We start from the raw sequence: 25,768 nt of genomic DNA on the forward strand, positions 1-25,768 counted from the left end.
TCACTTCTTCCCTGACCAAAACGAAACAGAGTTGGACGCTTTTAAGGTGGAGTCGATTATTAAACTTTGTGGATTGTGTTGTGGGAGGCCTGGAGGTTGTCACTTGTATTAATTGACACTTTATTTTATTCGTTTGAGACTCTTACATTATTCGAGTAACACCAATAAATTAGGATTTGAAAGGCAAGCTTTGAAGGTGTTCAAAAAGAAAAAAAGGCAAGTTTTGATGAAACCGATTGATGATCGTCTCTGAACAAGTTTAATATCATCGAGAACAGTCGAATCTTTCTTCCAGTAACAAGGCACATCAGTTTCAAAGAATAAAAAGCTACATCCACAATATGTGATCTACACGTATCATTGTGTAGAGAAGTGCTTGAATGAGGAATTATTTTCTTGAAGTATGAAAAACAACTAAATGATTGTGATGGGCCATTTTTCAAAAGCAACATACCCTACAAGCGTTCTTAATAATCCAAAATATAACATTATCTTCTTACAAGAAGAGGATTAATGAGACATTAAGATCAACAACTATTATAATGCTAGAACACATATATAGTTTCTTACTAATGCCCAAGGCTCAAGAAATGATTAGCGTGACTATATTCTGAATATATCACCTTAATAGAACAGATAATAAATGCTTTGTAGTAAACGTGGAGATGAAACTGATTTTCCATAAGATAAGCAAGAGTTATGAAAGTTCTTTGAAATAAATTAAGCGAAAATAACAGTGGTGGTTAGGCCCGTGTTCGGTGGACCGTTCGGTTTCAGTCCGGGTGATTCGGATTTTCGGATTTTCGGTGTTATGCTCAGAAGTACCATTCGGGTTTTCCTAATTATCGGATCGGGTTCGGTTCGGTTCCTTCCGGGTTCGGTTCGGTTCCTTCCGGTTCGGTTCGGATCAGATGTAACTATTGTTTAAAATCTTCCAAAAATCTATTTTTTTAAACTTCAAAAATTGACAAAAAGAATTTCAAAATTTATAAATTGTTTACAAATATAATTAAGATTTAGTTAAATTAACTAAATTAACTAAAAAGTATTCAAAATAACAGTTAAAACAAACTTAAAAAATATTTTGAATAATCTAAAATATCTAAATCAACTTAAAATATATAAAACCATTAACATATTTAACTATTTTCGGATATCTTCGGATCCTAGTTCGGATTATGGTTTGGTTCGGATTATAACCAAACACCAAAGTACTAAGCTCATAAGTCCCGTTCGGATATTTTTGTATAACAATTCGGATTTGGTTTCAGTTTTTTCAGTTCGGATTTAGGTAGGTACTTCGGGTTGAGGTAAAAACGCCCAGACCTAGTGGTGGTAATAAAAAATTTAAGGAAAATGTAAATCTGTTAGTTTTTTTAACACAAAAATCTGTTAGTTTTAGATTCATGTTCTGCCAGAAATAATTGTTACTTGCTTGACCAGACGAAGATAAAGCCACATTTTACATTATAAATATTTGGAACCGAACTAATCGCTGGTACTATCTCCGTTAAGGGATTAGTTGGGTTTCGGCTCAAATACCTTTTAGACTAAGCAAAAAAAAAAGTAATGGTAGACTTAGTTATCGTAGGTTGAAATCGATCCTGCCTGAGATAATTTCGAAAACCCAAGGTGCTTTTGTATCTGGTCGGCAGATCTCCGACAATATTATCATTGCCCACGAGATGGTCCACGGACTCCGTACAGTGGAGAAAGTCGCTGAAGGCTGGATGGCTATAAAGACGGACATGTCGAAAGCGTATGATAGAGTCGAGTGGAATTTTGTTAAGACTTTGTTAGAGAAAATGGGGTTCGACCATATATGGATTCGCTGGGTGATGGCTTGTGTTAACTCAGTCTCTTTCTCGGTTTTACTGAACGGTGAATCACATGGCTACATCAAACCGGAACGAGGTCTTCGCCAAGGAGACCCGTTATCTCCTTTTCTGTTTATTCTTTGCGCAGAAGCTTTGGTGAGCTCTCTCAATTCCTCAGAAGAAGCTGGTCGTATTCATGGTGTTCGTCTTACTGAGTCTTGTCCTTCGATACATCACCTTCTGTTTGCGGATGACAGTCTACTGCTTTGTAAAGCGAATTCAGAGGAAGCTGCGGAGATTTTGGCGTGTCTTAAGCTCTATGGTGATGCGTCGGGTCAAGTAGTCAATCATCTTAAATCCTCAGTTATCTTTGGCGCCAAGGTACCTGATGTGACTAAATCTGAGGTGAAAGGAATTCTCGGGATTGATCAGGAAGGTGGAGAAGGATCCTATCTGGGTCTTCCAGAGTGTTTTAGTGGTTCTAAGATCAGACTCTTAAGTTTCATTCGGGAGAAGCTGCAAGGTCGTCTTCGAGGCTGGTTTTCCAAGGCTCTCTCGCAAGGTGGAAAGGAGATTTTGTTGAAATCAGTGTGCTTAGCTCTTCCAGTGTACGCGATGTCCTGTTTCAAGCTTCCTAAGGACGTTTGTACGAAGCTTACCAGTGTAATGATTGAGTTTTGGTGGAGTAGCGGAAATAACAGAAAAAAGATTCCTTGGGTGGCGTGGCAGAAGCTATGTAAAGAGAAAGAGCTGGGAGGGTTGGGTTTCAAAGATATTGAGAAGTTTAATCAGTCCTTACTAGCCAAACAGGCATGGAGAGTTTGGTCGGAGCCTAATTCCTTATTGTCTCGGTTGCTCAGACAACGCTACTTTAGTCGTTCATCCTTCCTTGACTGTGGCGTGGGCGTGAGACCTTCTTTTGCTTGGCGTAGTATGCTTCATGGGAGAGATCTGATGAAACAAGGTTTGCTTCAAGAGATTGGCAATGGTGAAGAATCCAGAGTTTGGCTGGACAATTGGTTGCTTTCTTCAGTTCCTCGTCCTCCCCGTTATCATCAGGATGCTATTGTTGATCTCACATTGCGAGTTTCGGATTTGATTGATGATCAGACAGGGACTTGGGACCATAACTTAGTACGTCAACTTATTGATGAAGAAGACGTTAACTTGGTGTTAAATACGAAGATCAATCTCTCTCGTGCTGATAAGCTAATATGGGGTTTTTCTAAGAACGGTAGATATGATGTTAAGAGCGGGTATAAGCTTATTGATTCTATGCTTGAACTTGATAACCAGCAAATCAATGCTCAGCCCCCATTGGAGAGACAACTATGGAGTAACCTCTGGAAAACAAAAGCTCCTCCCAAGTTAAAGCATTTCTTATGGAGAGTGAATTCGGGGGCTCTAGCAGTTAAGGCTCGTCTTCAAACACGTGGTATCCAAGTGAATCCAGTCTGCTCTGTGTGTGGCCAAGGTTCAGAAACGATATGTCATGTTCTCTTCCACTGTAAAACTGCGAAAGAAGTTTGGGACAAGTCAAGGTTTCCTCTGCCTTCTGCTGGCTGGTCTCAGAACTCTGTCTTCCTCAACCTGCATTATCTTATTAGGTGCAGCAAAAACACGGCAATTGGACCTTGTTTGCGCCTTTCCTTTCCATGGATCCTTTGGCACATGTGGAAAGCAAGGAATGGTTTTTGCTATGAACGTGTGACCCCAGACCCTGCAATCATTCTCCGTAGAGCTATGGAGGATACGGCGGTGTGGCTTAATCTGCATGATAATCTCCCTACTGAAGAGTATTCGGCAATGTTCAGGGGTTCTGTTCCAGAGAAATGGCAGAAGCCGCCAGCCTCTTTCTTGAAATGTAACGTGGGCTCCTCATTGGATGAAGGTTCTTCAATAGCGGGAGCTGCTTGGGTGGTGCGAGATACAAGAGGAATTGTTTTACTTCACAGTAGAAGAGCCTTTGCTAATGTGAGTTCGCTGCAGCAAGCCAACGTTATGGCTCTACATTGGGCAGCTGAAGCCATGAGTGATCTGAAATTTAAGAAAGTGGTTTTTGAATTCTCAGCTCTTGAGGTTAAAAAGGCAATGGATCATCCACTTCTTTGTTTTGGTCATTTCCAGCCTGTCTCTCATGCCCTATCGGCGATCTATTCCATCAGAGATGCCAAGATCAGCTATGTCACAAGCTCGTGTAACCTCATTGCCAATTTAATTGCAGTAAGTGTGACAAGAGATCAAAGGTATCAATCGTACGTCGCTAGGAATGGTCCTGCATGGTTAGCTACCCAGATTGGCCAGGAAGCATCAGCATGAAGGGCTCACGTAGAGCTTACGCTTTCTCTGGGTCTCTTTATCTCTGGTTTTCTTTTCTCCTACTGGAGTGTTGTTTTTTGGTTTTATCTATTTTGATTAGCTACATTGATCCTCCTCTCATCTTTTGATGGTGCTATGTTTTTTCAAAACTCTATAATGACAAAAAAAAAAGACTTAGTTATCGTAGGTATATATTTAAATACACTCTGTTCGTTCTTTTTTTCTTCTCTTTGCTAACTCTCTCTGGTTAGTGTGTTTTGACGTCTCTTTTATTTATTTTTGACGTGATAACATGGATTAAGGAACATTGGAAGTTAGATGTAACTTATACTGTTTTTTATGATGAAAATATATACAAACATGTACCCACATTATTATAATTTTCAATGTTTTTTTGTAAAATACTTGTGTTTTCCTGGCATTTTTGTTTCAGCCTGAATTTAGCTAGATATACGAAGAATGAAACCCCATACATATTTTTTAAAAAAATATTTCGATGAATTGATATAATATCTTTTTCTGTAGGTCCCATAATTATAATAATTCAATTTAATTTGCCTTGAAAAAATATATTTTGTATCTCCCATTTATTATTGCGCGCACTCGTCGCAGAAACAGAGATTCCTAGCTGTCTAAACTGAACCATAAGATCGCATTAACTCAAAAGCTCTCACACAAAGACAAAGATCTTCTTCTCTCTCTCTCTCGGCTGAAAGGTAGTAACAATGGAGAACCCTCCAGATCAAACAGAGTCAAAGGAGATGATGCTTCAACCCAGAATCATAAGACCAAAGGGTGGACTTCTCACTATGCCCTTCATCATTGGTAATAAAAAACATTGCATCTCTCTCTGTCTTCTTGTCATTGGATCGCTTCTTGTTCTCTAAATGTCTTCTTCCTGTTGTTCTTGGTGGATAAAGCAAACGAGGGGTTCGAGAAAGTGGCGAGCTATGGATTGTTACAGAACATGATTCTTTATCTGATGAGTGATTACGGATTAGGACTTGTGAAAGGACAAAACGTGTTGTTCATGTGGGTCGCTGCTACTAACTTCATGCCTCTCGTTGGAGCTTTTCTCTCAGATTCTTATTTGGGTCGCTTTCTCACCATCTCCATTGCCTCTCTCTCCAGTTTCCTGGTAATTAAACTTCACCGCCGCTCAAAATATTTTCAGTTCAAGAACCGGTTTATGGTTCTTCTCATTTTCCGGTTTAATCCGATCTGTTTTCCGGTTTGATTTACATTAATTTACATCTTGTCCTTCGGGTTTGTAAAAGGTTTGTTTATACGTGTTTCTTGTCAATAGTACTGAGGGGATTTCAGGTTATTGTTTTTATAGTAAATTTGGAAATCACAAACCGGGATTTTCGGTTTAGATTGATTTGGGTGAAAGATGTAAACCAATAATTGGACTTTACTTTGCGTCGACAATTCAATAAAATCTAACAATCATATAATTAAGGTTCTTGGAATTAAATGGTACGAGGTTTTTCTAAAAGTAATTCTTTATTTATTAAAACTCTCGGTAGGGTAATTTGTTTTTACCAGCTGGTAAATTTCAGGGAATATTTTATATTTAGTATCATTTCCTGAATCACTAATAGCTGTTTATTTGTTGAAGTATACAACACTAAGGTTATATATATATATATATGTTCAGTAAATTTTCTATTTTAAGAGCTATGATTATGCTTTTGTAGAAGAAGCCTCTTTCCGTAAAGAGTCAAAATTTCCCACATGTTGCATGTGCCTCCCTGAAATTGCTGTCCAATAAATGAAACTAAAGCGATTTATTTTTTTAGTGCTTGTTTCCACAAAATTAAATCGTATATATATCAAAGTCGGTAAAATTAAGACAAAAAGCCAGGTATTCTGAAATGTCCATGTGATTATATCACAACAAGTCTTAAATATCCATAAAGAATATAAGTATCATTATCATCAATTTATTTATTTTTATAAAATTATGGTTGCTAACCTTGTGGTTGTGGTGGCCTTCTGACTTCTCTGGCGAATTGTGTGTGAATTCTGATAGTGAGTCATCCACTTGAGAAAATGTAAATCGTGATATCAATTGATTTTAAAAATCTATAGCAATCATTCACCTCGTTCAATCATTTTCATAGAGAGCAATATGTTCCTTAAATTTGGATTCTTGCCCTTGGAAGTATTTTTCTGTAAAGACATCTACAGATTTTACGAAAGAAATGAACATAACATGTTTTACTAAGTTGTCATGCTAATAATGTAAATCACATATACATGAAATAATGTTTTTGAGTACTTGATAATATAAACTCTTTGTTAATGAATTTTTGAATTGAACGTTACAGGGGATGATGGTTCTATGGCTAACGGCGATGTTACCACAAGTGAAGCCATCACCGTGTGTAGCATCTACCGTAACCAAGTGCAGTTCTACCGCAGCGACATCTTCTCAGTTGGCTCTTTTGTATTTCGCGTTTGGCCTTATATCGATTGGATCTGGTGGAATCAGGCCGTGTTCTCTAGCCTTTGGTGCTGATCAATTAGACAACAAAGAGAATCCCAAGAACGAGAGGGTTCTTGAGAGTTTCTTTGGTGGTACTACGCTTCTTCATCGGTTGCTGTCTTGATCGCTTTCACTGTCATTGTTTACATTCAAGATCACTTGGGATGGCGAATAGGGTTTGGAGTCCCAGCGATTCTCATGCTACTGGCGAGTATCGTGTTTGTTTTCGCGTCTCCTCTCTATGTTAAACGCAAAGCGACCAAGAGTCTGTTCACTGGTTTAGCTCAAGTGGCTGTTGCTGCTTACGTGAACAGGAACTTAGTATTACCGGTTCATAATGACTCTTATGGCTGTTATTACCACCTGAACGATTCTGAACTTAAAGCTCCAAGTGATAAATTGAGGTAATATAAAATTAATTTATATATATATATATATATATATATATATATATATTTGTTGGATTTTTTATGTCAGAATAAATTTTATATCGTTCTGGATTGGTTTAAGGAGTTTTTTTTTTTTTTTTTTGGTTTAAGGAGTTTTGACAAAGTGTTGCAATTTTTTAGGTTTCTGAATAAAGCTTGTGTCATAAGAAACCGTGAGGAAGACATTGGTGCTGATGGTTTGGCCTTAAACCCATGGAGGCTCTGTACAACGGACCAAGTTGAGGAACTCAAGGCTTTGGTCAAGGTGATACCGGTATGGTCCACGGGGATAATGATGTCTATAAACGTGAGCCAGAACTCGTTTCAGTTGCTTCAAGCTAACTCCATGGATAGACGTTTGAGCGACCATTCAACCTTCAAAATCCCACCTGGATCTTTTGGCATGTTCACAATCATAGCCTTGATCTCATGGGTGGTTCTCTACGACCGTGCAATCCTCCCATTAGCTTCCAAGATCCGAGGCAAACCGGTTAGAATCAATGTCAAGATCAGAATGGGGTTAGGTCTATTCATATCCTTCCTAGCAATGGCGGTTTCCGCAACTGTTGAGCATTACCGAAGAAGAACCGCAATAAGCCAAGGACTTGCAAACAACGCCAACGCGACAGTGAACATCTCAGCGATGTGGCTCGTACCGCAGTATGTGCTTCACGGTTTGGCAGAGGCCTTAACCGGGATAGGACAGACGGAGTTTTTCTATACCGAGTTTCCTAAAAGCATGTCGAGCATTGCTGCTGCCTTGTTTGGTCTAGGAATGGCAGTGGCTAATATATTGGCTAGTGTGATCCTCAATGTGGTCAAGAATAGCTCAAAGAAGGGTGAGAGAGCTGGATTGAAGATAATATCAACAAGGGTCATTATGATTATTACTTGGGGTTTTTAGCCATCTTGAGCTTCGTTAATGTCATTATACACATAGTGTGTAGCTGGTCGTATGGCCACCGGACCGAGGATGTTAGGAATGATAAGGTTAATGTGTGTGAGAGGGAAGAGAACAAGAAGAAGCTGTTAATTAAACTAAAGATTCATGGTGTGTGTTATATAATCTAATATATTGTATGCATGTAATATATATTATATATATTATTTGGGATTTGGATTAGGAAAGTGAGGATTATCTTAGTAGGTGTGTTTATTCCTTAGAGAAGCCACCTACTGGTGGGTGTATGTATGCCTAAGTGGCTAACTCGATTATTCAAAATGGTAATTATGTTTAAATAGTAAGTTTAAATTTGAGAAAAAAATAAATAATAATTCAAAGCTTACTAAGATTAGAAGAAGCAGTGTGGTTTGGCTTTGAGTACCCCAAAGTTCGTGGCCTGTGGATTTTCTTCCTACTTCTTTCTCTTCTAGTCTCAATCATTGTTGCTCATTTTCTTCCTTCCATTGGTCCTTCACTCGGTGCTATCTCTCCTCTACTTTTTTCTCTGCACATTATATCCTTATCTATATTAATTTTTTTTTTTTTTTATTTACATTATTTAAAATTTTTTTTCTAAATGATCGTTTTTGTAGTTTAGTTGGAGTCATAGAGAATGTTGTCATAACCATAAACTGACTTTATTTTGGTTAGTAAATCATTATAAAACATATTATATTGCAAGTTAGTAACTTTTTCATCTTTATCTTATCTAATCTACTATTTACCAGGCAACAATGTTTTTTTTTCTCTACCATGCAACAATGTTAATTAACAACACGTGAGAAACAAAAGGACAGAGAATACGAACATGAATCTTGGCCGCTGAATAAAACGAAGCGTTGAGATCAACAGAAGAATGGAGTCCATCGCCGGTGGAGTAGACAGAAGCAGCACCGATCGCATCCATCACCGCCGTAATAGCTCCGGCGTGCCAAGTTCCATCATCTCCCTGAGAATCACATGATCATCATCTCTTCATTCATATACTAAAATTCACCAATGGTAGAAACAAAAAGGATTAAATATCTTTTTTTTATACCGCGACGCGATCCGTGACGAGTAGTTTACATCGTATGATTCCTTTTCCGACATGGATGAGTTCTAAGCCTTGTAAGATTAAACCTCTATCTCGCTTAAACCGTTTCCTTGCGCCAACGCTTCTAGATACGTTGTGGTGTTTAGGATCGTTGAGTCTTCCATGTTTCGATCTTCGATGCGAATTGAGGATAAAACTCCGTTGAATATAATAGTATAGATTAGTTATTATTAATTACCATTTATACCCTTTGCGTTATTGCGTTTGTGATTACCTGATTGGCCAACGTCGCCTATTTTAAACTAAACGGTCGCATGTCGGAATCAGAAGACACTGGTCAACGCCAATCCTTTTCTAACTCGTTCTTCATGATTATGAGCAAAGTACAGAATCATATAAATAAATAAATTAAGATTTATTTCCAAATAGTTTGGTCTTGATTCCCTGACCTTGTTTAAGTCAACAACATAATATATAAAGGATATATATATTAATTTAATGCAAATGTGTATTACAATCAAAGAACAAAGAAGCAGATAAAGAGATCCATGTTTGTCTGAGAATCTACTCCTGATGATCCAGAGATTTCTTTAGCTCTTTTTTGTTCACCTGCAAACTCAAAAGTATGAGAATGATTCTTATTTACATCAAACAACACAATCTCATTCAGTAAAAAAAAGGCTCTTTAGTTACCTTTCCCATGGCGTTGCGAGGCAAGCTCTCCCATATCAGCAAACGGGTTGGTAGCTAGAAAAAGAAAATAAAAAGTATCGGTAAGATGGTGAATATTTTATCTTAGCTTGGTCAGTTTTTGTAAAGACACTACCTTGTAAGGAGCAAGTTTGTCTTTAGCCCAACCGCAGAGTTCTTCTAAGGTCATCACAGGTTTTGACTCTTCTTCTCTTTTCCTCTTTGCTCCAGTCTCTGCTACAATTATCGCTGTAACCGCTTCCCCATAGTCTTTGTCTGGCAACCCCAACACGCAACACTCTGCAACCGTTGGGTGCTGCATAACACAACACTCATAGATTCCAGTTTATGATCAAGTCCTCTCTGTTTAGTTATATCTAAAACTCAAATGGATGTTTGATGTTACCTCGAGTAGGGTTGATTCGATTTCTAAAGCAGACAACTTGTAACCTCCAACCTTCATAATATCAGCGCTAGTACCTGATCCGACAGCACCAGATAAGAGAACATGTCTCAAAGAGAAAGAAACACAAAGCAACTCATAAATTGTATGTTTGAATGTTTCTGCTTACGTCCGAGAATCACGTAATGTCCATCCTCATCAACTCGACCAGCATCCCCGGTCTTGAAGTATCCATCTTCCGTGAATGATTCTTTAGTAACTTGTGGAAGATTCCAGTACTCCTTGAACAAAGATGGGCTCTTTATACAGATCTCACCCACTCCATCCGTATCGTTTTCATCTTGTTCAATCTTAGCCTATAACGTATCTGAACATTAGTACCTTAGCTGTGTGACATTGGTTAAAAGATCTTACTGACCTCAACACCGGGAAGTGGTTTACCGACGGTACCTGCCTTCCGTGCACCACGTAAGGGGTTTGATATTGCCATTACAAACTATAAAATATCAATCAAAATCCAAATTAATCAGATTGAACTACTAAGAACAGTTATTTTTTTAAAGGAACCTAGGAGAGACAGGAAAAGCTAATTACCTCAGTCATGCCATATCGTTCCAAAAGACGATGACCGGTGATACTTTCCCACTGATGCAAGACCGGCCTAGGAAGAGCAGAGGAGCCAGACATCTGAAAAAAATGTATTTCATTACCAAACATGTAAGCACTTCTAAGGATATGTCTAAGGATTATGATGCGCTTCTCAGATGTTTGGTTGCTTACCATTAGGCGAAGCTTCTGCGCAGCAAAAGCGCTAGACTCTCTCGTTTCTTGATCCATTGCTTCATAACCTTGTATCAACCGAGTATACATGGTTGGAACCTGTATATCACAACATTCACTTTTTTTATACTAATTGAAAAAGCTAATTTATTATATATCTATCTCAACCTAAATCTTGATAAGAAACTGATCAAAACAGCCAACAAGACTATCTTATATGATGTTACACAACATTTTTGCTAGAGCATGTTTAAGGAATAAAAGTAAGAACAAGAAAGACTTACTCCAGTGAATACAGTTATGGCGTCGTTGGTTTTCTCATCATTCAACGGATATGATTCACGCCATCTGCGCCAGATTCCACTAACACTAAACTTGGGCAAAAACTCAACCTTCAAGGAGGAAAGCAAAACATCAATCACCAGCTTGTTATTTTGAAAGAGGTAACGGAAGCATATATGGATATATAAATTACCGAAGACCGGGCGTAAAGAGGGGCAAACAAAGCATTGAAAAGACCATGAACATGATGTAGTGGGAGGCAGTGGAGAAAGTGATCAGCAGATGTGTACTCCCAAGCTTCAGTTAGCATTATAACCTGCACACATTTACAAGCTTCTAAGTTACATCATCATTTCGTTTACCCACTAGTGCCCAGAAGAGATCACAATTGCTAACAGTTCAGTATATGCCAACACATCCTAATGCAGGGTTGAGTGGTTTTAAACATGACATGAGTTATATATGGAGGATTGAATATATATACCTGGGAGTTGATGCTTTTGTGGGTATGGACAACTCCTTTTGGTTTACCAGTTGTACCACTAGTGTACACGATCAATGCTGGATCATCTGCAAAGAAATAGACAGAACAGTGATGCTTGAATGTATGGTAGCAAATATTAAAACAACAGCCTTAAATATAGTTCCCATATCAAGTATATACCATCTTACCTAGAAGTTTATCTTCTCCTTCAAAGCTGTCATCTTGAAACTGATTGTGAGTAATAGTTTCCGAAGTTGAGTTAACAACAGGGGGAATCAGATGAAATCTAGCGTCACTCTTTGCTGCTATAGTTTTCATAGTTTCACTGTGGTCCTCCGTGCTCAATAACACAGATATATCCTAGAAACCAAAGACAACAAGCTAACAAAAATGTCCTGATTTTAAAACATGAATGTGTTAAAGCTGATCATCTCTGTAGAAAGGACTACAAAATCTCAAGCAAAGTAAACAATGAATCCAAGCCACACTAAAAATAGGAAGCAAAATAGATTTTTCAACACATAATCTTGCAGAGAAGGAATCACATTGTGTTTCACTATGGTCCTCCGTGCTCAACAACACAGATATGTCCTATAAACCAAAGACAACAAGATTATAGCCCTAGAAAATGTGAACACGTATATTCACAGCGTTAACAGTAGCACAAAAAACAAACTCATTTTGCTAAGCTTGAATGTGGTACAAGACAGAGCCAACCAAGAAAACCTAACCATTCAAGTACCTTTCTACTGAGCAAGGACTACAACTAGCAGGTAGGCTCAAAATCTCAAGCAAAGTGAACAATAAATTTAAACCATACGAAAAATAGCAAGGCAAAAAGATTTTCATATTACCGAATTATTCATGACATATAAGAGTTCAGCCTCTGGATAGCTGAGTGCAAGTGGAACTGCCACGCCACCACTAAACCAAGTCCCAAGTACTCCTGCAACAAACTCAGCTGATGGTTTCGCCACAATTCCAACTCTAGCTCCTTGTAGACTACCAACCCATCACACCTCCTACTTTCACCTCCCTAAGGACAATGCAAAGAAAAGATAATTTAAATAAAGAAAATAAAACAAATTGGGATAGGTTACAAGTAGAAATAGCAACAAAAATTCAAACAGATCACCATATATACATTTTTAGTATCTTCCTTGTGGAACAACTTAGAGATTGTAAAGGCAGAAGATGTAAGCTGGCTATAAGAGTAACTCTTTCCATCGGCTTTAATAGCTATCCTATCAGAGGCATTAGACCCTTCCGAAAAAGCTGCTTTAAACACTTCCATGAGTGAACCACACTGTGAAGCTGCATCATTGATTACATATAAATATAATCAATCAACAAAGTGATGTTCAGACAACAGATCCAAATAAATGAATATAAGACTGTATTATTTATTCCTAGGCGTGTTGCTAAAAATTTCAATAATTAATTCAGATCAAAAATAACGGAAAGCAAGAATCTTTAAGACATTTCGTCGAACATGTAACATGCGTCAGAAACACGCTTCCAAACCGAACAAAAGAACAGCCAGATCATAGTTACCGGGAAGATTCGGAGAAACAAAATTTACAGAAGAGATGGTTAGGTGGCTGGAAGAATCGAGGAAGACGATGACGATTGGAGTTGTGGAGCAGAGGAGAGTTAATGAAAGACAAGTAGTTGAAACGCTTTAATGTTGCTGTCATTGTTTTTAGGTTCTGTAGTAATGTGTAGTTGCGGTGAGCGACTGTTCTAAGTTCTCAACACTTGTCTTGCAGAGAAGGAATCGCATTGTGTTTGAGTGTACTAACACTTCATCTGAAGAGATAGTTGGGCCTATGATCCATGGATCACATGCAAGATATAAGTCTAATGCTCTCAAAGATAGGAGATGGGTCACAAGGTGGCTTTTCAAGGTAGAGGAGGATGTAACAGAGTGTCAAACAGAATTAGTAAGGAAGCTGTGTCTTTTCAGAGTATTAAATGCTCCTCATTTATATTATTCTGTTGTGCCAAATTAGATAAACTCTTTTGTGGATAATGAATGATAAACGTTATGCGTAATGATCTTGGTTAATGGAAAGTACGAAGTTTGAGCTAAAAAAAAAAAAATTTCTTTTTTTTTTTTTGACATCTGGAAATTTTATTTATGGATCAGAGCCTAAATGGGCAAAGCCCTACACAGTACAAACATAAGGCCCAAATAGAAGGCTCAAATCTATATTATTAAAGTAGAATACTTCTTATAAATCTGCCCCTAAATTTTCCTATTAATTATAAAACATTCCATTCTTTTTTTATATTGTTTTTTAAATTATTTTAAATGTTTTTCGAAAATGAAAAGCCCAACCAATTTGCTACTTATATTTTCGTTTTTAAGCCCGTTAAGTCGTTTTAAATTCTATTTTGTACTCAAAGATTTACGAAATCAAATAAAATAAAAAGAAGATCCCCTAATTTGAAGAACACGCAGAAAAATATTTTAACTGTTTGACATGGTTTCCAAAAACTAATATTAAAATATAGAGAGATTCGATTTTAAAGAGAAGATCTCCCAACTTTCTCCCCAAGTTTCTCCTAAAACTTAACACCTCGCTTTGAATCTGATCAATATTATAAATAGGCAACACCGATTTCCTATTCATACCCACACCTTCGAACAAACCAACCGGATCTACGTAGGATAATATAGGACAAACATTTTTATTTTAATAATAATTAAAAAATAAAGAAGACAATATTATAAAATTTGACTATAAACAAATAAAAAATCTATTAAAATATAAATTCGACAAATATTTATTAATTTAAATGAAATTTTAAAAAGAAACGATCCCGCGTTTTGAAAGCGCGGGTCAAAATCTAGTTTACATTAAAACTATAGACCAAAGGCCCATAGGAGAAACCCGTAGGGGAAGTTGTCGAGTAAGTCCACCACGTGTTCGACTGCCCTGCAGTCAATGGACACGCGTCAAGACTCGACCGACGCACTTCCTCCGGCGAAAGAGAAGCGGCGCGATGGAGATCCACCGACAGCGGATGCAAATCGATGAAAACCCGATCAACTGATCAGTTTTCACAGAGCTAAATCGCCCACCAGATCCACGATTCAGAGGAGATAACAATCGACTTCAATCGAGCCATACACCATCAATTTTCCAATAAACTCTAGTCATCTTTAAAGATAAAGGAGAGCCCGGAGATGAATAAGCCTCACTCAGAAAATGAAAGAACAGCCGAGGTTTAGTAAGGAGAGTCAATCGAGCGGAAGAGCAGCGAGAACCGCAGATCGAACTAACCGGGAAGATCCCGGTGGAGAGCTGCCGTCAACACCAAGAAAGGTGTGACACGGAAACAGTAGCCAGCCGTCCATTCCAAAAAGAAAGGTAAGGACGCCGGAGTCAAAACCGACAGACCAGCGAAGGACAAGTACGTTGTCGGAACAAAAAACCGGCCGGATGCACCGATGCCGGAAAAGAAGCTCTAGCAAAGCGATCGAGCAACTGAAGTTGTTCTCTCTCTCTAAAAGATTTTGAAGAGATAAGAGAGAGAGAACTCCGACGGAAATTCTATTCATATATAAAAATAAAATGTTAATAGTATGGCAAATTGAAAGTTTTGTAGCTTTGAATAAAAATTGAATTTGGAAAATCACCTTAAAATGTAAAACAAATAAAATATCTCATCGTCCTATACTACTACTGCCCCTCGTTCCCTCCAAAATCATTCTCTCTCTCTCTCTCTCTCTCCATTTTGAAAATTCATTTTCCAGGAAAAAAAAAAACCGTTTGGTTTCCGGGAAAACTCTGGATCATCGTTCCGCCGATCACGCTCAAATCGTCACACCCCAAAATCGATTGATAACTTCGCCGCCGCGTCAGAGAAGAGCCCTAGAGAGCTCGTTTTCACCAAACTAGAGTTATCTCTCTTTTCCCTCCGATGACCTCTCGGTATTGTGAACTTCTTTCAATCCAGAAGATGTTAGATCGATCACTATCTATTAAGAACTAAGTTGCTTGATGGATGATTCAGAATCTTGTGCTAAAACACTATCTTGATTTCTTGATTGCTCTCTAATTTTGAAGCGGAGAGAGGGAAGGTAACAACAACACAGATCATCAGGAAGGCGTTACAGGGAGGAAGCAGAAACGATGTCGCTGCAGGCAGTCTAAATGCTTGAAACTGTAAGCTTGTTTCAGCTTCAGTGACTAATTAGTATTGTGTTGAAATTGAGTAAAAGCTTTAGAGAGTTTCCTTCAGATTACAACACTTTGAGATATGTTGAACTGATTGGTTATTTAGGTACTGTGACTGCTTTGCGTCAGGAGTGTTATGTAACGACTGTGATTGTGCTGATTGTCACAACAACACTGACAACTCTTACCTCAGAGAAGCAGCTGTTTTGAATTTACTAGATCGTAATCCAAATGCATTCAACGGAAAGCCTCCCAGCTTCCTAATTAACAAGCAGGTATGTTCTTCAAGTCCTCCTACCACTTTGTGAAACTGAGGATGATCTGTGCTTTGTATTCTAGTATAAGGCTGCAGCTGATACTAAACATGGACTGCTTTCGAGAGGCTGCAAATGCAAAAGAACCAAGTGCCTGAAGAAGTACTGTGAATGCTTTCAAGCTAATGCTCTGTGCTCTTACAACTGTAAATGCATCAACTGCGAGAATGTCAGTGCTCTAGGAGCTACTAACAGACACAACGTCGGCTTTAATACTCCTGATAGTTTGATTTGTGCTCCTCAGAGTTCCCTACAGGTATACCGGAGGAGGAGAAGATACAGAGAGTTGTTACCTGAGGCAAGTGAACTATACTCTACCTGTTTCAGAAAGTATGCACTGTTAATACTCATTATCATTTTGTCTGGAATAGCAGTGGAATTCGTGTCCAGCTCCTTTAAGTTCGATGCCTGACAATTACGTTCTTGATTCTCTGGAGTCCCCTATGTATAGCTCTCCTAAACTCCCTTACAGGTACGCTTTTAGCCTTTCCTCCTACAATGATATTTCCTCTTTCTTCACCTTATTGTCAACTGCATTTTGTTGTGACATTAGAAAGAAAAGGTCACGGCTAGGATGTACCACTCCCAAACTTGTTCCAGACTTGGGGGATCTAAGATCGCTTCTCTTAGCAGCATCTGAATCTGCTACAGCCAATGCAGGTATATTAGCTCTACCATTCTGTATTCCTTTAAAATCTATCGACTATTAGCAGTCAACATCCCAGTGTTGGAGCTGCAATCAGGTTTACAAGACAAGAACAGCATATGCATAAAGCCTGATGATAAGGAGCTATGGAATGAGTCTGAGAGCGGTATTGTGGAAGAAGAAGACATACAATCCTGTGGAAGATTGATCCAACTGATTGATGCTCAATACAATGACGAGGTGGATCCCCAAACCAAGACAATTTTCCCTGAAAGAGATGCATACATGGAGCAGGAAAGAGCAGTGCTTGAAACTTTCAGAGACTGCCTCCACAAGTACATGAAGGTTGGATTCAAGAAAGGTACTAACTACTACCACTTTTAGTTTCTATTTTGTGAGCTGAACTGTTATTACCCATGAAGCAGAGAGACAAATCAACAAGTCTTAAACATTAAACTCACAAATCGAAACCACATATTAATAATGGAACTACAAGAGCCATCTCATTCCCACATAGCAACTTCCATGAACCCATCCTCAGTTGCACATCCTCTGAACATCCCATTAGAGTTAAACCCACAAACCACCTCTCCTTTATTCGACACGGCAATGAGTCCAGCGAACCCTTCGTCGAGCCGATGCTTGATGACGTAATCAACCGCCTCCTGTAGCCCAACTCCTTTGTACTCCATAACAGCCGACACGTCACGCGCCAGCGTCGACCTTATGATGGCTTCTCCTTCTCCGGTGCACGAAACTCCGCAAAGCTCAGACGCATACGTCCCTGCTCCTATCAGCGGCGAGTCTCCTATCCTTCCCATCATCTTGTTCATCAGACCACCGGTTGATGTCCCGGCGGCGCACCTTCCTTCTCTGTCCACCACCACGCATCCTACTGTCTCCGGCGCGTAAATGCTGATCGGAAGTCCGTTCATCTGGAGTGGACTGTCGTTTACGGCGGCGCCGGCGCATCCTATCAGTGGGACCCGGTAATCAAACTGGAAACAAACAAACGAATAAAAAGTTGTAAGAAAAGAACACTGACCACACGATTAAAGTCACGTGCGGTGAATAAATGAACGGTGGAGATTAAGTCAAATTTTATATACCAAGATGGAGTTGGCTTCTTTGGCCAGCTTGAGCATCCCCACGTTGTCTTCCGTGACGAAGTACTCGTTGTCCACCGTTTCAACTCCCTAACAAAAACCAAATCGATTTCGGTTAACGCGGGGAACTTAAACCGAGCGGTTAAGAATTAAAAAAGGTGGAGGGGTAAAAGAGTAAATATACCTGTTTGCGGGCGAACTCCTCCGCGCCGGAGAAAGCAAGGTAAGAGTGGGGAGATTTGTCCATGACGAGACGAGCAAGAGATATCGGGTTCTTCACGGTGGTGATCCCCGAAACGGCGCCGCATCGTCTCTTCGTACCGTCCATAATGCTCGCTTCCATCTCAACCGTTCCATTCTCCGTCAAAGCAGATCCACGGCCTGAGTTAAACAGAGGATCTGTCTCCAATTCTCTCACCTGTTTAAAATAAATCGTTATAACCAAAAAAAAAACATAAATCAAATATCGAAAGAGAGGTGAAATAATATTATGAGACAAGGGAGATACGTACGACGAGCTCAACGACGTCAATGGCGGAGACATTGGAGCGTAAAGCTGCTATGCCTAGGTTGAGACAGCGAGTCAAAAGCTGTTTGGCCTGTTCTTGTCTTTCGACGGGAAGGTTAGGGTCGATTCCGGCGCCACCGTGTACTGCGATTGCCCATCTGCCCATTTTTTTTTTCTTTGTTGTTTAAACCTCTCTCTGTTGTTACAATGTATCTCACACAGTTTGATTGATTAATCCGAGTTTGATGGGAGAAGGAAAGAGTAGCATTGGGTCCTTTATATAGACCCTTGCGAGGAAAGATGGGTCAGCGTCTGCTCATTGCATTTATCTCAGTTTTATGTTTTTTTATAGTTAATTAATCTTTTTAATTTCTCCCCTATTTCTTACCTTTTTAACAAACAATTTTTTTTTGTAATTGTTTGTTTCCTTTCTGTCAAACATTATCTTTTTTAATCAAATAAATAACTACCATTCAGAATACGGGTGGCACTATTAAAGCATTAATAGTAATTATGATATCTTTGATCGTATTATTATTAACAAAATTGTTTTCTGAATATGAAAACTGTAAAAGTTTAGTGATCATTGTTTAGATTTATATATTGATCTTTAAGATTAAATATTACCGGTAGGTTTACTGACATCTGCCAAGATGAAAACGTTATTCAGCTGAAATACTTAATATCGTAGGTAGGTGCAAATTGTATTCCACACAACCCAAAAAATTTAAAACCGAAACAAAAGTAGTCCTTGGACCTTGAAAGTCTTGAGTTGGATTCCACCTCAGTTAGTTTTATGACATGTATGAAGCGAGCGGTAGTGGTTATTATGAATGTTTTATATATGGTCTCGATTTCATTTTTGTCATATTATTACACCATTGCGCCGAACATAGATCAATTTTAAAATGATACAAACTGTTTTGAAGGAAATAACTAATTAATTCTCACAACTTGAAAGAAATAGATTACAACTCCAACTTGGCACGCAATTTCCCGATTTGTTTGAATATATAACTGCCTTTCTTCCCCCCGTGTTTCCTCTTATTTTTATCTAATATACGGGATCTAATATATAACCGAGAGGGTCATCGTTGAGGTATATATATCTATGTCTCTTGAATTGGTCATTGTTACCTTATCTGGCTATTGAAATCCAACATTGGTTTGTTTTTGAAAACTCTCTCCCCTCCTTTTTCAAGTATCAGTGTGGCTCATTTGTGCAGCCTCTGATCTTTGTTTCTGGGTTTCTACAGATTCTCTTGGTTTTGAAGATCATTCTTACTCTTTGATGCTTTTACTACACAGAAGCTCATAGGAAATATGGTGGAATTGGAACTCTTCTTGTGATCAAGGTCTGCCATTGAGCATAAGATTAATCTTGCTTTTGTTTCTTGTGTTTTTGTTTAATCAAAGTTTGCTTTCTGTGTTTTGATTTTTCAGGTCTCTCCTGAATCAGCAAGCCAATTTGGAGAACTGGTGGCAGATCCAGTTACTAATGAGCTGCTTCATTACACCGAGAAACCCGAAACTTTTGTATGTACATATCACTGAGATGACTCAGATTTTTATCATCTCCAAGATTTGATTCTAATGTTTTTCTTTAATCTTGGAAACTCAGGTCAGTGACCGTATTAACTGCTGTGTTTATGTATTTACACCTGACATTTTTACTGCCATAAGACTAAGAGATGTTTCCTCTCAAAGGAAAGACACAGGTAAAAAACAAGTAACAAAGATCTTACAACATAATGTATATGTTTTCTTCTCTTATTAGTATACATATTCAAAAGCCCTCTCATTCTTGTTCCTTTTTCTCTTGTCTTAGCAATTCTGAGACGTGTTTCCAGCTTTGAAGCTCTTCAACAGGCAACAAGGTTTGTCTGTCTGTCTCTTGTCTGCGTGTCTCTTCATACATAACTGAATAGCCTTTTTAACTGAATAGCCTTCTTATATGATATGTTTTCACCCTTTAGAAAAAAAAAATTTAAGAAACTCTAAGAGGTTCTCCCATTGGACCATGAGAAAATTAATTACACTAACAAAGGTTCTAAATTTTTCAAATCACACAATTAATTATTAAATTATTCATTAGAGCCCATAATAGGCTCTAACCATTGGAGTTGCTCTTAGATATTGTGGATTAGACTCCAAAAAGAGCATGACAATAAGACAAAAAGTTTAGTTTTGAATGACAAGGCATCTGGGGTGGTGGCGCAGTTGGCTAGCGCGTAGTTCTCATAGCTTCTGAGTGATCCTGAGATCGAGAGTTCGAACCTCTCTCACCCCATTTTCTTTTATGTCAAATCCATTATCCATATGTTTTGAGAAAATTTGTGTTGTTTTCTCAGAGTCTCTATTAGATTCCTTATCAATACAACTGGCCCAAAACTAGTCATCAAAACCATATATATTGTATTTTCTAGTTTTAGCCCTTTGGTAAGCCCATCAGGTTCGACTGCTTCCCCCCCCCCTCCCCCTCTCTCCTTCATTAACGACGAAGTGGGTCATTGGTCATGTCATGGTCATGAATGCATCACGAAGCAATTATTCGAGAGGATAAGTTAGTACAATGATGAAGAAAAAAAAACTAAAACATTAGGATATTGGTACCCATCTAGATCATTTGAAAAGATCCACATATCATCACTTGAAAACTCCACGATATGGTGTATACTTTATATAAAGCTCATTCGTAATTACTTATCCCTTCAATTCTCTCACATGTTCCCTAAGTTCCATTCGTATAAGTTTGTCCCTACAACTACAAATACACATTCATAGGGATGGCATCACATCAGTAACGTTTAAATTCATTAATCGCTGATTTTCTTATGCAGTCTGTTCTTTTTTTATTCAGTTATAGTTTAAAGATATTTTTTGAGTCGCTCAAAAGCTCTTCTTGAGTGTTGAACAATAAATAATGATTGGGTTGTGCAAAGAAAAGAAAAGGCTTTGATTTATATAGAGATCTACATGCAATGCCATGTGTGCACATGATAAACTTAAGAGCGAATGAGACTGTGTGGCAATGCCATTTTTAATATTTTGACGTGAAAGAGAAAGGGATAGGATAGAACCCCACCAGTGTTAAAGGAATTCACATGGAATTTCTCGTTAATTAATTATCTTTGTTACTATTCATTTCATAATTATTCCTTGAGGAATTTTGCAAAAGCACCTTTTTCTTTGATTTATCATATTTGTTCCTTCTCTATGCCATTTATCATCTACTATGATTGATGCCTTACATCGTTTTCCTACGACAATAAATCAATCAATTTTATTTTATTTTTTTTTGAAAAAGAAATCAAGTTTTTTTCTTGGAGTTTAGCATATTTGAATTAGCATTATGTCTTTTAGCAGATCAATATTACTTTGTGAATATTAGCTATGATAAATTATTTTCATTTCATAAGCATCCCTTGGATTATTTAGCAAAGCTTTCTTTGTTTGTTTTTTTAACACCAAATGCTTATATTAAATTAAGGGTCTAATCGGCTAAGTTGGTTATAATGGGAGATCTTCGACCATAAACTGATAAACGAAAATAATTAAAACACGACGAAAGATAGATGTGACTAAAAAAAGAAGAAACTCATAGAAAAGCTTCGCTTGTAATCTAAGAGGTCAAAAACGACGTTGAAAAACCCAATCAATGAATTTTGATAGCAAACGTCCGAAAACCTTCGTAAAAAATTACAGATTCGGTGAGAGGATCACAATTTCGATTCTATGAAAAAACGTCAATGCTTGAAACGGCATAATATTTATGTTTTTGTCTTACATCGAACAGCTTATTACAGTTTACGAAGGAATAAATTATTCAAGTGGATTAGAGTGGACAAGATTATTTTTGTTTTTGTCTTTTCCACTTGAAAAATGTATTCCTGTATAAACTGTAATATCACGTGACGGTAATATGTTTATTTAGTTTTCTCTTTTTTTTTGGCTAAACGTTATTTTATTTTATTTAGAACTACATCGAAATCACAGTTCCATTGATTTTACAGCCTATATATATATAATACAAAGAGTGGTGGATTTGGTAGCACTTAAGGCCAAATTAGTTGAGGAAAATTTTCTGTTAGGAAATCTTCTAATTGGCAAAATAAGATATCCACATCTATAAATTTGAAAAATGCAGAATATCTTTATGCAATTGGAATTTCATTTTTTGTTGGCATCCAATGAATATATATACACACATACTTAAATATTCCTTTTGTATCACTTTAAGTGGTGTTTAAGAATTTTTATTTTGTTTTATAATGTCATTTAAAATTTATGACCTATTATAAAATACTGTATTTTTTATTTGTTGAATTAGTTTTATTTAATGCTACTTTTATGTAACCAAGATAAATTGTATAAAAATTTATATTTTTTTAATTTTTGTGCAAAAAACTTAAACACTGATATGGAATGAGTACGAATATAACTTCACCGACTGAGTATTTTCATTTTTACCCTTCACTTGTTATGTCCGGCCGGTTTGGCTTCTTCGCGTCATGGACTAATGGAATTAAGAAGTGAGTCGTCACTGTGATTTATGATTATATACATACATTAACAATGTAGGCAGTTCTCAAATAAAAAAAAACAATGTGGGATTGTTTTGATTATATAAATCGAATTTCCTGCTGTGAGAAAGGAAAGAAAAGAAAAACAGCATTTTCGTGTGAGTATATTTATACTGTTTCATGCATCTTTTTACGAGGTAATAATAAACCTGGGACGTGCATGTATGTAATAATCGTAAATGTGGACAATTTATGACAACTCTGCAAAGTGGTGCAAGCCAAGACAAAATGACCCATGCATACCTTGTGTCAACTAGATCTGCCGTCAGTCCGTCACACAGACAGGAATACCTATGTAACTATAAGTATATCACATTATACAAAGCAAGTTCATGTAGTGTAAATATATCCCAGATTAGTGAATAGTCGTAATGAAAAATGTATGTAGTACAGTCAGAGCCGGACCTGAGATTTCCGGGGCCCTATTCAGAAAAAAAAAATTGATTTTACCTAAGAATCAAAAGAAAAAATATGTGGTTTTCTTGTGAACTTATGTTTACAAAGAAGAAGCTAAAGAACCAGTTTTGTAAGTTTCTTCTGGTGAGTTAAAAAAAAATTTACTATAATATTATAAATCATTTAAATAAATAAAAAAATAGAGAAAATCAAATAACTTACTTGGTAATGCTACAGACCCACATAATATTTTATTCTGTACACCACAAACCAAAACTCTGATTTTTAATTTGTTTTGCACTGTTGCACATAAGATTACACATACTAACATTGCATAAGCAAAATTAAGAGTGGGGCCCCATTAGGTGGGGGTCCCATATGAATGTTTCGTGAGCCTTGGTACAAGCCCGGCTCTGAGTACAGTTATTAGTTATTAGTAATATCGAGTAAAAAAAGCGTATAGTGAGGTTAGGAAATAGAGCACTGACATCAATGGAAGGACAAGGACTCCACATTAACCTATAGTATATCAAAACTTCTAGGTCCAGTATATAAAAATAATTAATAATTAGTAAAGTTGCTTCAAGTCAAATTTCAAGTAGAGATCCACAACACGGTTAGCTAATGCGGAACGTTTGACTTATGGTTTGTGGCTGGTCGTAAAGATAATAATAGATGCACGAGTTAGTCGTAAAATATGTGACAACTTTAATAAAAGTCTGGAAGTATCCACGAATCACACATTTGACATATATGGTCAATTTGCACAAACTTACAAGAAGATTAGACCAATGCATCTATAACATTTTTTTTCTCAGTTTATCGTTAAAATCCAAGAAAGTGTACAACTGACTTACCTAGCTAGTGGTTGATATCTTGGACAGAAAATTATTATTATTTATATCATTTAATTGAGTTTGCCTATCGCTTGCTAAAACTTCTGTAAAATTTCTTCAATTTTTACAGTAAATTATATATATATATATATATATATATATTTGTATTACTTTTGAAATGTTTTTCTATTTCTAAAGTCATCATAGGAAAAGCTATAAAACCATTGGGTTACGCTTTATTCACTTTACATGGAAACCAATATTATTTCCAAAAAACAAACATGCGATAAATAAACCATTTTTACGTTAGAATTTGTCAGTTTGTAAATAACTGGCCAACATTAGTCCTTAAAATCTTCTACAATCATCAGACCAAAGATGCTTTACTATATGAGTAGGGAAGACGACGTCTTGTGCAATATTCCTTTATATACATCGGATTGCACAAAGTTCATAGTACCATGTCGGTGTGTCTATTCCATATCAATACTACAATTCATCCGTGAAGCACAGAAAGTCGCATGTGACGACTTGTAACAAATAATCTCTTTATCTTCTTTTTGGATCATACCAACAAAGGTTCGTCTTTTGTTGAAAAAGGATAAATTATATTTTCTTAATTTTGAAATAAAATTAGGATTGAGTAAATATCGACCTGCCGGTGGATAATAACAGCATATGCTCTTTGATATAAATCAACGATATCCCCATGTTGCTTCTTAGTTATCAAAGATACAAATCTTGTCGCATTTGTTCAGTTACTTTGACCTATCGCTAGAAGAACACGCGTACATTCCAATTACACTGTAACTGGATTCTGACACGATTATCACGTTGTTTTAGATCCATACATACACAAACAAAATCTGATTAACTACAAGTTGGCAATAGAGACCTACCAGACACAATGTGAATACGTCGGGAAATATTTTTCATAAATCTCACGTCGCATAATAACAAGATATAAATATCAGTAATTTTCAAAGCTCGTCGGTAGAAGTAGAACCCACTTCAATTCTTATTTGTTCATTTTTTGTTCTTTTCCTCTTTTGTTTTATTTTGCATGCGGCGTACAATCGAATGAATATTGTAAAAAAGAAGAAGAAAGAATTGATATGTAATAAATAATCACATAATTTTTTTTTTGATCAATTTTTTTTTTGATCAAATAATCACATAATTTATATCTTAATTAATCAAGTACAAAGGGGACATGGCTGAACAGCACATGTGATCCAGCAGATTAACCGATCCGTGAAGTTGTTTTTTTTTTCTGTCACGGTCCGCTACACACAAGAGCTCGAATACCGTGCACGCTAACTTATCATATTACCCAAGCATCTCTGCTTCGACGATTAAAATATATGTGATCCTCTGTAAAAGGCGTACGGTTACAAACACCATCAAATCCACACACGTCGGAAACTATAAGCCACCGACATATCACCGCGTCTATGTGGGACTCACGTTTCTGAGGTTTACCTATTATCTATACTCCACCCAAAAACTCCAAATATTT

General features: G+C 37.2%; 2 protein-coding genes, 2 long non-coding RNA genes and 3 pseudogenes across 4 annotated transcripts; 3 read left to right on the plus strand and 4 right to left on the minus strand.

Moving 5' to 3' along the window:
• Nucleotides 1-4,712: 4,712 nt before the first annotated feature.
• On the plus strand, nt 4,713-8,126 carry LOC125598908 (annotated as a pseudogene).
• LOC125598915 lies at nt 5,706-6,191 on the minus strand. The gene is made up of 2 exons (XR_007332802.1): nt 6,115-6,191; nt 5,706-5,899 (listed from the first exon to the last, which is right to left on the minus strand). It is a non-coding gene; the product is annotated as an uncharacterized LOC125598915 (long non-coding RNA).
• Nucleotides 8,127-8,746: 620 nt separating the features above from the next.
• Nucleotides 8,747-9,219, minus strand: LOC125598913 (annotated as a pseudogene).
• Nucleotides 9,220-9,430: 211 nt separating this feature from the next.
• On the minus strand, nt 9,431-13,624 carry LOC125598912 (annotated as a pseudogene).
• Nucleotides 13,625-15,603: 1,979 nt separating this feature from the next.
• Nucleotides 15,604-17,204, plus strand: LOC125598909 (protein tesmin/TSO1-like CXC 8). The gene is made up of 6 exons (XM_048772627.1): nt 15,604-15,614; nt 15,750-15,848; nt 15,967-16,135; nt 16,206-16,472; nt 16,549-16,834; nt 16,918-17,204. The coding sequence occupies exons 1-6, from the start codon at nt 15,604-15,606 to the stop codon at nt 17,202-17,204; spliced, it is 1,119 nt and encodes a 372-aa protein (XP_048628584.1).
• A 4-nt stretch (nt 17,205-17,208) lies between these two features.
• On the minus strand, nt 17,209-18,769 carry LOC125598914 (probable isoaspartyl peptidase/L-asparaginase 2). The gene is made up of 4 exons (XM_048772629.1): nt 18,439-18,769; nt 18,111-18,344; nt 17,930-18,016; nt 17,209-17,818 (listed from the first exon to the last, which is right to left on the minus strand). The coding sequence occupies exons 1-4, from the start codon at nt 18,598-18,600 to the stop codon at nt 17,324-17,326; spliced, it is 978 nt and encodes a 325-aa protein (XP_048628586.1). The 5' UTR covers nt 18,601-18,769; the 3' UTR covers nt 17,209-17,323.
• A 743-nt stretch (nt 18,770-19,512) lies between these two features.
• On the plus strand, nt 19,513-23,087 carry LOC125598916. Its single transcript, XR_007332803.1, has 5 exons — nt 19,513-19,533; nt 19,691-19,789; nt 19,878-19,970; nt 20,056-20,152; nt 20,263-23,087. It is a non-coding gene; the product is annotated as an uncharacterized LOC125598916 (long non-coding RNA).
• The last annotated feature ends 2,681 nt before the right edge of the window (nt 23,088-25,768 follow it).

Source organism: Brassica napus, unplaced genomic scaffold, assembly GCF_020379485.1.
Source record: "Brassica napus cultivar Da-Ae unplaced genomic scaffold, Da-Ae ScsIHWf_179;HRSCAF=320, whole genome shotgun sequence".
In the NCBI taxonomy this organism is placed as follows: Eukaryota; Viridiplantae; Streptophyta; class Magnoliopsida; order Brassicales; family Brassicaceae; genus Brassica; species Brassica napus.

Coding starts and splice junctions, on each gene's coding strand:
- LOC125598909 (XM_048772627.1), top strand. Junction 15,849..15,966: donor CAGTCTAAATGCTTGAAACT/GTAAGCTTGTTT, acceptor TTGGTTATTTAG/GTACTGTGACTGCTTTGCGT. Junction 16,473..16,548: donor ACAGAGAGTTGTTACCTGAG/GCAAGTGAACTA, acceptor CTGGAATAGCAG/TGGAATTCGTGTCCAGCTCC.
- LOC125598914 (XM_048772629.1), bottom strand. CDS start 18,600: ATGGGCAGATGGGCAATCGCAGTACACGGTGGCGCCGGAATCGACCCT. Junction 18,345..18,438: donor TTGACGTCGTTGAGCTCGTC/GTACGTATCTCC, acceptor TATTTTAAACAG/GTGAGAGAATTGGAGACAGA. Junction 18,017..18,110: donor AGGAGTTCGCCCGCAAACAG/GTATATTTACTC, acceptor GGTTTTTGTTAG/GGAGTTGAAACGGTGGACAA.